The sequence below is a fragment of the Pseudopipra pipra genome, chromosome 15 (assembly GCF_036250125.1).
Source record: "Pseudopipra pipra isolate bDixPip1 chromosome 15, bDixPip1.hap1, whole genome shotgun sequence".
In the NCBI taxonomy this organism is placed as follows: domain Eukaryota; kingdom Metazoa; phylum Chordata; class Aves; order Passeriformes; family Pipridae; genus Pseudopipra; species Pseudopipra pipra.
Window position 1 is genome coordinate 3,475,679 of NC_087563.1, and position 11,967 is coordinate 3,487,645.

General features: G+C 55.4%; 2 protein-coding genes across 4 annotated transcripts in view; both read right to left on the reverse strand.

Moving 5' to 3' along the window:
* LOC135422410 (uncharacterized) overlaps nt 1-2,030 on the reverse strand; it is a 36,344-nt gene extending 34,314 nt beyond the window's left edge. The window contains exon 1 of one of the 3 annotated variants that reach the window (XM_064671530.1): nt 1,871-2,030. The gene's annotated coding sequence lies outside the window, so the exon portion shown is untranslated. The remainder of the gene's footprint in view (nt 1-1,870) is intronic. The other 2 variants (XM_064671529.1, XM_064671528.1) reach the window with 2 other exon arrangements.
* PURA (purine rich element binding protein A) lies at nt 171-1,230 on the reverse strand. Its single transcript, XM_064671531.1, has one exon. It carries the CDS (start codon nt 1,165-1,167, stop codon nt 217-219), a length of 951 nt encoding a protein of 316 aa, XP_064527601.1. The 5' UTR covers nt 1,168-1,230; the 3' UTR covers nt 171-216.
* Nucleotides 2,031-11,967: the final 9,937 nt, after the last annotated feature.

Genomic DNA, 11,967 nt, shown 5'->3' on the forward strand with positions numbered 1-11,967 from the left:
GAGGAACATCCAGCGATGGGTGGCGGGTCTGAGGCGCTGCTGCTGCTGCTGTTGCCGGGCGGCGGGGGGGGCGCCGGGCGGGCGGCGCGGCCGGGGGGGCTCCGGGCCGGGGGTTTGGGGGGGGGGGGCTCCGGGCCGCCGCCCCCGCGCCCCGCCGCCGCCCGCCCGCCCCTCCCGCCGGCGGCGGGGCCAGTCCGCGTCCCGGGGGGCGGGCGGTCAGTCCTCCTCGGGCTCCTCGGCCTGCAGCAGCGCGCCGGGCGGCCCGGCGGCGGCCGCCTCGGCCTCGGGGGGCGGCTCGGCGCCCGCGGCGGGGGCGGAGGCGGCGGCGGCGGCGCGCTTGTCCCGCTGCTTCTCCTGGATCTTCTTCATCTCGTCCGAGTACTTGCAGAAGGTGTGGCCGAACTTGGCCCAGACCTTGTAAGGGACGGTGATGGAGTTGCGGTAGGTGGGCTTCACCTCGCTCACCCGCATGAACACGCCGTACTTGTTGGAGCCCACGTCGAAGAAGAAGCGCTTGTTGTCCACAGTCAAGGAGGTGCCCTCGGGCAGCTCGGCCGGCTCCTCCTCCACGCCGTAGTCGTCGATGAGCTTGGCCAGGGCGTCGCGGAACTCGATGAGGCCCTGCGCGGGCAGCGCGATGGTCTGGCCCTGCGTGGAGCCCAGCCCCGGGCCGCGGTTCACGGTCTGGCGGACGCGCAGGAAGCGCCCGCGCTGGTTCTCCTTCAGATCCATGTAGTACTTGCGGTTCTCCCGCACCAGGAACTCGCTCTTCAGCGCCCGCCGGGGCTCGTCGGCCGCCTGCGCCAGCTCGGGGGGCTGGCTGGGCCCCAGCTGCGCGTAGTGCTCGATGAAGTCGCCCAGGTAGTCGCGGAACTCGACGGCCACCGACATGGAGAGGGTCAGGCGGCTCTTGTTGCCGCCCGCGCCCACCTCGGCGATCTTGAGGAAGCGGCCCTTGGCGTTCTGCTTCACGTCCAGGTAGAAGCGCTTGTTCTGGATGTCCACCCGCTTGGAGGCCAGCTCCTGCGTCTCGTGCTGCAGCCCGCCGCCCGGGCCCCCTCCGCCGCCGCCGCCGCCCGGGCCGCCGCCGCCCGCGCCCGGCCCCCCGGCGCCCGCCGCGCCCCCGCCGCCGCCGCCCTGCTCGCTGCCGCTGTCTCTGTCCGCCATGATGCCGCCGCCGCTCCGCCGCCGCCGCCGCTCGGGCCTCGCCCGCCGCTGCTCGCCCCGGCGCGGCCGCCCCCCGCCGCCGCCGCCGCCGCCTCCTGCCGCCGCCGCCGCCTCGGCCGCCCCCGGCCGCCGCCGCCGCCTCCTCCTCCTCCTCCTCCTCCTCCTCCCGCCGCCGCCGCCGCCGCCGCCGCTGCTGCAACAGCCCCCGCGGCCACCAGCCGGCCGCGCTCTCGCGAGATCTGCCGGAGCGAGGAGAGGGCGCGGGAAGGCGGCAGAGAGCGGCCCCCGCCGCCGGCCGCCCCGGTGAGCGCCGGCAGCGCCCAGCGCCGCCGCGCGGCCGCCGCGGGTACTGCAGCTGCCGCGCCGCTCTGCCCCGATCCCGCGGCACCGCCGCTTCCCGATCCCATCGCCGCCTTCCCGACCTCGATCCCGCGGCACCGCCGCTTCCCGATCCCATCGCCGCCTTCCCGACCCCGAGCCAGCGGCACCGCCGCCTTCCCGACCCCGATCCCGCGGCACCGCCGCTTCCCGATCCCGCGGCACCGCCGCTTCCCGATCCCGCGGCACCGCCGCTTCCCGATCCCATCGCCGCCTTCCCGACCCCGATCCCGCGGCATCGCCGCCTTCCCGACCCCACCGGCAGCGGCCCCAGGGTCGTGCTCCTCGGAGGGAACCGTCCAGCCCTCCGCCCCCGTGGGATTACCGGGCTCCGCGGGTGGGATGTGTGTTTGTTCGGGGAGTTGGTAATGGAGTTAATTAATAGGGCTCCGGAGCGGAGAGGGGTAAAGGGAGTCCCCCCGGAGCGCAGCGGGGATGGGGATTGGGGGGGGGAAGGAAGGGCACACACGCCGAGCGTCCCCCCCATCCCCGATTTGGAGGTGGGTTTTGGAGGTTTGAAGGTAGGTTTTGGAGGTGGGTCTTGGAGGTTTGGAGGTGGGTTTTGGAGGTGGGTCTTGGAGGTTTGGAGGTGGGTTTTTTCGGGGTTTGGGGGTGGACTTTGGAGGTCTGGAAGTAGGTTTTGGAGGTGGATTTTGGAGGTTTGAGGCTGGGTTTTGGAGATTTGGAGGTAGGTTTTGGAGGTGGGTTTTGGGGCTTTGGAGGTGGGTTTTGGAGGAGATGCTTTAGCTTATAGTCCTTGTTTCCAAACACCCATCCCAAGCCAGCTCTAGCCCAAGTAAGCATGTTTTCTCCTGGTGCTGCAGGTCAGGAAGCAAAGTGGCAGAATTGCTTTGGGTAAAAGTCACTTCCCTGCCTGCTGCTTCCAGGACAGCTGCCCTCTGTGGAGGGCATTGATTTGCCTCAAGCATCCTAAACAGCCTGCAAGTGTTACACAACGAATGAGGTGAATTTTGGGGTGGCCCACAGGATATGTTTGGCACTCCTATGCCTTATTGAGGAGACAGGAATTGAACTGAGGCTTAGAGGATGCTCAGATATCATGGGAGGAACCCCCAGCCCTGCCCCATGGCTGTGGTTAAAGCCTTGGTGATAGCAACTCTTTGGGTAATTAAAAAAATAAATAGGGAAGCAGTTTCCTGTTACCAAAGAAAGACTATTTCGGAGCTGGCTGAGCTGTTGGCTGCAGGAAAACCTCGAGTGCTTGGGATGCACAGATGCTGCCTTTGATTTTCAGCCCACCCAAACTCTCTTGAGGTGTCTGTGATGTAGGAACTGCATGTCCAGGCTGGAATCACCTCACTGCATCCATGGCAGGCTGTGGGCTGGAGCTCTGGCAACCCCTTTGTCTTGATTTGCTCTTTTTATCGTGAAGGCAAACAGCATTAAACAGCCTTAACCGAGGCCTATCTTGCTAATGCCACCAGGTATCCTTATGGATAAATCACTGCTTTATCCATGTGGTAGAGTTGGGAAATGCATAACTGCTAAGGAATTGTGTTTGGTGAAAGCCCTGGAAGCACGTGGCTGGTCTGTCTCTGACTGGGGTGGGGTGGGAATCACTGGTGCTGATGATGCTGGCCAGCAGCAGAGGTTATTTTTTAATCCCAGCACAGGCCAGTGTTACTGTTTCGAGGGAGGATGTGCTCCAGGTGGACACCAGCAATCCCGGGAAGAAGACATTTGTGCTTTGGTAGGACTGTGTTGGTGAGTCTCTGCTTGCCCAGCACCATTCTGTGTTGGAAGCCACAGCAACTACCTGATACTCTGGTTTTGAGACTGACTTTGGCTAGAATACAGCATTTGGCTATTTAAGTAAAGAAAACAAAGCAAAAAAGGTGGTTTTTCCCCCAATTTCAATGGGAACTCTTCCACAGCAGTCCATCCTGGGCGTCTGGCCATGACAGCGCCACAGGGACCTGCATGAGTCTTCCCAGTGCTAAAAACAAGATGATGTGGCCCAGGCAAGCCTGGGATGGCTGCTGGGTGAGGTGAGGAGCCAAACAGGACAGACCAAGGTGATGGATAAGTGCAGGAGCCAGGGGAGTCTCTTCATGCCTTGTCCCGGTACTGGTGGCCGAAGGCAAGCTCCTGTGTCACACACTGCCCTCCCTGCCTGTTGCAGTCATATCAGTGTCTTCCATGTGGTTATCAGGCTGCACCCCGGGCTGCTTCTGTGGCTTCTGCTGAAACCCATCCCAGACCTCTGCTCTGAAAATCAGAAATCTTTTCGTCCCCAGTCACACAACTCTCGGCTTGGGGATTTCACAAGATTTTCTCATGTTTTCTCCCCTTCCACATGTCTCTCAGTAGCAATTATATCCCCTTCAGCCCTTTCTGACAGCCTAAATAAGATCAACTTTTGGTACTTTCCTCTCATAAGATAAATCCCCCCCTCTTTGACGGTTGTAGTCGTAGTTTATCGCTCCAGTTTCAGTTCCTCAGAAAGACAAGGGAAAATGTTTTTCAGAGTTGTGGCTGGGATTTCAGGCTTAAGATCAATGGGCCTTTTGTTTTGAAATCCAATTCAGTGGGCTTTTAAGAACATATCTGATCATTACAGCGAGCATCTCCAACTTTGGAGCCCAAGCCTGTTATTCAGCTACGAAACAACAACTCTGCTGACTCCAAGAACTTGTACAAACATTTATAATCAACAGGAGGGAAGCTAAGAGCCATTCAAACAACAGATAAGATTAGTAACTGAAGTGGCTGGGCTGCAATTGTTATTGTGCAAGTCAAAGAAAAGGCTGTCACACACGGAGGATGTTGCCAAGAAAGATTCATTCGAGTCGCCGAGTCATTCTTCTGTCCGAATTCTCCTGCAGTCTTCCCAGATCTATTCAGGCTGAGCTGGGCGATTTGCTGGATTAGGAGGTGACTGAGTTTAGCCTTTTTGCCACGTTGTGTCAGATATTTGCCTCGATCCCATCCTTGTCCAGCACTCCCACCATGGAAAAGGGAGCCTATTCTGATCCAGAGAACTTCCTGCACCGTGATGGGACTTGGAGCACTAAAGCACTTAAAGCAAAGTCTCTGTTGCCATCATTCAGAGCCAGAGCAAAGTTACAGCTGTGGGGGGAGGTCTGAAGCTGTGCAAAGGCTTAGACCAGCCCCTGAACCGGAGCGTGTGACAGGATGGTGAAAGCTTCCTTTGCTTTCCATGTGGGTCCCCCTCAGAGCCGTGCCTTTGGAGTGAGGAGTTCAGCACGGCTCACCCACTGTCGTGAGGGGTTGGTTACCCCGTGAACAAGCCCCATCGTGTGCAGGGAACAAGAAACCAGCACACAACATGTGTAAGTCATTTAGGAAGACGGGAATGATGAGCGGCGCACACAATAGGGCTGCTATTAGGATCTGTCGATCCTAATTAAAAAAATACTTCTCAATGAAAATTATTTATAAAAAGAAATCACAGTGACCCTAAATCAAATTATTTGTGAATGGTTTTTAGTCTCCCAGATCAGTTAAAACTCCTGTGTTAGTCACTGGACGTCATCCAAGCTACATGCTGAATGAATAACATCTCTGCCAAATTTCATTTTTTTTTCACCCTCACCCAGTTTGGCACAGGACAGCTAAAGTCATTTTTCTAAATATCTTTCAGAACATCAAGCAACTGTAAAATAACAATGGGAAAGCTTGGCCACGGATAACTGCAGCCCTCCAGTTGGAACCGCTTCTCTCCGAAAAAACAACTCCGGTTCCTTTGATGGTCTGTTTTGGGTGAGCACCGAGGCAGGGATCCCTCTACAGGGATCCTGGAGGGTCAGTGCCCGAGGGGTCACCCTGCCAGGGAGCCTGGATTCCAGCTGTTCCAGAGTGGGGCACAGCTGGATCCAGACTGACCCTGGGTGCAGGGTTGGTGTCTTTCTGGCCACCTGCTAGAGAGTGACACCCCGAGGACACACCAGCCATTCCTTGTCCACAACAGCAGTTTCCATGGTGAGCTGTAAAGATGCCTCTTTTGCTCACTCTTAAAAAAAAAAAAAAAGAGAGAGAAAAAACCGGAATTGGTGACTGCACAATGGCAGAACAAGTTCTTGCTTCTTGTGTCTGCAAAGATAAAGTGGCAATTCTTCTAAGCACTACGTGAAGTCCCATCCAAGGGAATTAAGTTTGGGATTGTTTTCATGATGACTTGTCCCAATTCCAGCGTGCTTTCTCTTCTCCCTTGACTGGCCTGCAAGTCTCCCCATTACTCTTTTCTCAGCAAAATGTCTTCCCCCCTCATTCTTTCTCCTTCTGACCGTGGAGGACTCTGCAGTGCCATCACCTGCAGAGAGGGAGGATCCTCCCCAGTTCTTGGTTCCCAGTGAAGTTAGAGGGAAGCATGGTTCTCCAGCTCCCTACCTAATCCAGTAAGTGCTGGCTGCTGTTCTGTTGAAAACTAGCAGTCAGTGGCCACCAAGTTCTAACCTTGCTGGTTTTCAGTGAGAAGAATTTATAAAACCAGGGCTTTTCGCTCTTTGCCTCCTAAGGGGGAGCAAGGAGTAGAGCCCAGCATTATGTGCAGCAGTTAGCAAAGGCTGTGTCACCCCTGTGTGTGACTGCCTGCCTCCCAGTACCCAGCTGGCTTCTTTGCCTCTAGTCAAAGTGGTGTGATGCCTGGCTGGGCCTCTTGCTTCCTTTCCCTCTTCCCATGCCCCACCCATGCTCCATCCCCATGGGTGTCCAGGAAGATGGGCATAGCTGGCTCAGTGGGACAGCTGCTCTGGTTCCTGGTGAGCAGCTGGCTCGTCCTTTTATTAGGATGGCAGCACTCCTACCTTTTTGCTGTTTGATTCCTGTTGTTTTCATGCTGCCTTGCTGGAGTCTCCAGAGCTGTGCCCGGATGGTCCTGTGGTGATGTTCCTACAGCCATGACCCCAGGTCCTTGACTGGTACAGCAAGGCAGCTCACATCCTCTCTGGTCTTGCTCCTCTTTCTGGGCTTCTGGACATGCTGGGGTTTGTGAGCTGTGAATCCATCCCCCCAAAGCATGTTTTTGGGAAGTGTGCTTTATAAAGCACTGGCAGGCATTGTCTGCAGCTTTCTGGGATTCCCAGCCCTGTCTGATAGAGGTGCATCCCACTCCTGTGCCAGAATACCTGATTTATCCTGCCACTAATTTGCAAAAGCTGTTGGATCACAGCAAGTGGGGGTCACTGACGTCCAAGAGCAGTCCAGCCAGTGCAGGCTCCCAGAGGAGAATGGGATGGGAGAAGGCAGTGCTCTCCACACCATGTGGAGAGGAGTCTTGGCACTAGAGACTCCCAGGTATGGGTGTGCCTTGGGACAGACAAACCTCCATACCTCCTCCAGCCAGGGGAGCTTCCTGGCCATTTGTAACTTCTGTTTTTGAGGTTAAGACTCCAGTCCCTCCTTGATGCAGCTTCTTGAAGACTGTGATTCTTTCCCAGAATACTTTAAACTCCCTTTCCTTAAAAATCGCGTGAGGACGTTGGCAAGTCTCAACTCACGGAGTAGATCTTTTACAGTCTTTGGAAATGTCCTTCATATGTCCCTGTGTCCAAATAGCTTTCTGCAGCATTCAGACAACCTACTGAGAGCCGTGCAAACCCATCCTCTCACCCATCCTTTCTCCCTGTGAACTCAGGATGGTACCCAGGTGTCAGCCCAAAGCACCTTTGTGCCCCATGGGTTACCTGTGGCCAAGCTCCCCAAGCTCATCCACCAGGAATGCTGAGATGGTGACATTTGTCCTGTTGGCTCTCCATGGCTCTCCATCAATTGTTTCAGGCACCATCACTGCAGTGAGTCTTTCTAGCACTTCCCAGCCCTTCCACTTTGTCCGAAGTGGTGGGATGTTTCCTGGTCAGGAGTCTCTTCCTGCTGTCTCCACACGCTGCTTCCCATCTCCCTCCTGAGAAACTGCATCTCCCAGCTCCTATCCAGCATGTTCCCAGTGCAATGCCACACTCCAGCTGGTGGAGAAGTAGAGATTAGAGCCCCTGGGGGTCCAAAGCTGAGGCAGGGCAGCCTCCCAACTTCCATGCCTCCTTGCTTTTCAAAGGTGTGCTTGTACACACACCAAGCTGTAGAAGAAAGCTGCCAATAAAGACCCTTATCTGGGGTCCCAGTGTTGGTGGCATTGTCCAGATCCGCTGCTAGAGACATACCTTCTCAACATCCCTCACCTGATGTCTTCCTTCTCCAAGTACCAGCCAAAATACTCCCTTCGGGCAACTGGGATTTATCAGGGTACTGCAGGAGGCAGAGCTGGGCAGTAACTGTCTGTCCTGGCCTTCTCGAGTCCCTCAATGAACTCAACCCCCTCCACAGGGAGCAAGGTTGCTCACAGAGCTGGGGTGAAATGGGCTGACTGCTCCCACCTTGGGCCAAAAACCCCCCAGACACGTGCGAGGATGAGAAGGGAGATACAGAACAAACTGCAGTTTGGAAATGAGATTTAGAACAAATCACAGTTTGGCATCCAAGAAAAGGATGCCTTGGCTTTTGTTTTCTCCCCCCAAAAGAGAAGTTTCTCTCTCAGGATGCTAACCTGACTGTTGCCACTCTGAGAGGACGTGGTGAGTCCTCAGCTGGGTGGGCTGGCTGGGGCCAGCGTGGCACGGTGCTGTGGTTTGACCCAGAGGGCAGCTCAGCAGCACCAGCTGCTCATTCACCCCCCTCTGATGGGATGGGGGAGAGAACTGCAAGGGTAAAAGTGAGAAAAAGCAGAGGCTGAGAAAAAGGCAGTTTAATAGGGAAAGCAAAAGCTGCACACACACAAGTAAAGTAAAACAAGGAATCCATTCCCCACTTGCCATGAGCAGGCAGATGTTCAGCCATCCAGCCGGGCACAGCAGGGCTCCATCATGTGTAACAGTGACTTGGGAAGACAAATATTATCACCCCAAATGTTCCCCACTTTATATGCTGAGCACGACACTGTATGGTCTGGGATATCCCTTGGGTTTTTTGGGGTCAGTTGTCCTGGCTGTGTCCCCTTCCAGCTCCTTGTGCACCCCCAACCTGCTCACTGAAGCAGAGAAGCAGAAAAGGCCTTGGCTCTGTGTGAGCCCTGCTCAGCAATAACAAAAACATCTCTATATTATCACCCATATTTTCAGCACAAACCCAAAGCACAGCCCCATCCCAGCTACTGTGAAGAAAATTAACTCTATCCCAGCCACAACCAGCACACACAGTCCTGGCTCCCCATCCCCATCCTCTGTGGGATTTGACTCTGAAAGGAAAACTGCCCCGAAACTCACACAACAAAGATTCAGCTCCAGCTGTGCAGATCAGGCCATGCAGGACAGACAAGAGCTCAGATCCATTACTGGGTTGTGAGGAGCTGATGTCCCTGTGGTGGAACCTCTTGCTGCATCCAGCTGATGGTCCCCCTGCACCCTGCACCCACCCAGTGATGTTACTGGTAAAGGTTTTGAATCCTTTATCCCTACGTAGCCACAAGGCTAATGGGTGTATTCAAGGCTTGTTCTAGCAGTGTAAGCTCACTGCAGAAGCTCAGGACCTGCCTTTTGGATCCTGGGGGCATCTGTGTGTGTGAGTGAATGCAGCCCTGCAGGCACAGCTGATACCCAAAGAGGTAATTTAAAAGGATGCTACATATACCCAGGAATAGAAAAATACCTACCTGGAGGAGAGCAGAGGCACTGGAGCTTAATTTAAACACTTCCAACTCCCCTCCCTCCCAGTTCTAAAATAAATGGACAAAAACATGCCCTGGAAGCTCTTGTAGGGCCCAGCCAGAGATGAGCCTCTCGTGTCATTTCCTCTGCCCCTTGGTAAGGGTCTGCACACCTTGGGGTGAGGACCAGGGACCCATGAGGGCCAGGGGGAACCTTCTGCCTTCCTCAGGTCCCACTCCATGCTGGGAACCCAAGTGGTTTTCCCAGAGGCAGGTTGAAGGGCAGAGCTGTCTGAGCAGCAAACTGGCTGCAAGGAAAAGCAGTTGTTTATTTTCCTGGAGCTGCAGGAGGCAGTGACTGGAGGCACCTGGATACCTGGTGTGGCAATTTGGGCACTGTCAGAGGGGAGCCAGGGGGCTGTGTGGCAGCTCTGGCTGAGGAGCACAGCCGTGGGTGGCTGCTGGGTGCCTTTGGACCAGTGCAGTGCTGGGCACTTGGGTGCAGAGAGGAGCTGAGAAGCTTGGAGGTGATGTTGGCAGGAGGGAGCCCATCTCCCTTTGCCTTGGGGAGTAGGATCTCCTCCTGTCTCCCAGGCTTGTTGCCTCAAAACACCGGAGAGAGTTACTCTCTCTCTCCTTTTCCTGGTGTTCCCTTTCCAGAGAGGGGAACCACCAGCTTCCTGCCTTGTCAGAGCAGGCAGACAGTCCTAGCTTGGAGTGTGGACCAGCCTCTGAGCACCAGTGAGCTCCCCCTTGCAGAGCACATGACAGAGCTGCTGCCTCTCTCCCTGCTTGCTTTGCCAGAGGCTTCCTCAGGTCACATTTGCCCATATGAACAGTGCCCTGTGGCCAGGCTGCTCCATGGATCCATTAGGGTGCTTTAAGCCTCTCACAGTGTGCCTAGACAGAGAGGCTAGTTTGAGGATATTGCTTACAGGAATATTTCGGGAACTCATTAAACAGAGAATTATAGACCAGCCCTGGTGTGACTGAGGTAGCATGGTTTGTAAACGTGCAGGAAACACGAACATCCTCTCAATAATTAAATTCAATTAATTGTTTTACAGCTGCTCAGCAAATACCATGTGGGGAGACACAGTGCTCGGATCCCTCAAGGTCTGGATGGAGCAGGAAAGAGACTGTGGTGTGTGGAGCACCCAGGCTGTGTTAGGGAAAGAAAACTATTTACAAACCAGGACCATTAGCAAACTGGCTTTGCCAGGGGGTTGTGGGACAGTCTTGCAGCCAGAACAGCAGCTACAGACCCCTGTTCTGCTGAAAGCAGTGCTGGGGGTTGGGAAGGGGCTGCAGCATGTACGAGGCAATTCCTGTTCCACACCTGGGAGGGGTGGTGTGAGAGAGGGGGTTAGTTCTGCATCTCAGTAGGAAAGGCCTGACAGCAAATGGCATAATAAAACAGCTGCTTTAATAAGATAGAATAAAAGGAAGGATATATAAGAGCTTGAGGGACCAAAAGGGAAGAACTTCTTTCCAGGTAGAGGAATATGTGTGGCACTGGGGGAAAATCCATCCTGGGTCCATCTGATGCTGTAGGAACACAGGGTGTCCTGCTTCTGAAGGGGCATAAGACTTACTGCATTTGATATTTCTCCTTTTACTCTGCTTTACTAAAACAGCTATTTCATCAAGCCTTTTGCTGTCAGGCATTTCCCACTGAAACTGGAGAGACCCCCCCCACACCACCTCCTCTCTCACCCTGCCCAGGGAGTGTCCCCAAGGAACAGGCTTGGCAGGGCACTTGGGAGAGACTGCTCTTCCCCAGGTCAGAGCCACGGCTCCTGCTGGCTCTCTGGCCATCCCCAGCCTGGGGAAGCAGGAGAGGTGTGCAGGATCCCTTCTCTGAAATGGCTCTGGGACCCTCACTCTCGTCCCCACTGCTCCCTTGCATGAAGAAGTGGTGATTCCTGGAAGGGGAAAGGGGTTAAGTGCTCCATCTTGAGTCACAGGAAGCCAGCATTTTCCCCCTAATTGGGGGATCAGAAACAGCCATGCCAGACTGGTTAGAGCTCATATATCTCAGAGTCTCAGGATCCTAGAAGGGGTAGTGGGATGGGAGCCCTGAAATGGTCCTGGCCAGTACTGGCACCATGACTGTTATCAGCACTAGGTCAGGATGACCACGGCCTCACTGGGCTTAGCCTCATTGAAGCCCAACAATGAAGAGCCCCTTCTCCCATGCTGTGTGCTCTCCTAGGGATACACCACCTCCCAGGAAAGGTAAGATCATCTGGGTGTCCACCCTCAGCATCCCAAGCTGCACTACAGGGCTGCTACCCTGTGTTATGCCCCACCAAGGAGACTTTGGCTCTGTTGCCTTTGTACTTGCCCTCCAGGTAATTTTTGGCCACCATTAACTCAGACCTAAACTGACCTCAAACTGACTAAATGAGACCACCTCCCATCATCCCTCCTCTCGTTCCCTAAACCAAACGAGCATGTATGTGTGATCCCAGCACTTCAGGAGGGGACAGAGAGGCAGGGACAGCATCCCCTGGGGCAGGTAAGTGGTGGTGCTGTCTGTGCCCCACCACTCCTGTAGCAAGCAGAGCCTCCCACTGAAGCCTCTGCCTTGGCAGAGCTGGCCTGGCAGCCTTCCCGGGCGAGGAATTCTGGATGAGGAAATACAAATCGTTGTCCCCGGCTCTGCAGGGTTAATCTCAGTGCAGATGCACGTGGTGCCGCCTGTGCCCTCAGCTCCAGCCAGGACGTGCACAGCAAAGGGCTGAGGAGGGAGCTGCAGACCGGGAAAGACGCGTGGCCACCACTCCATGGATACGCTGGGA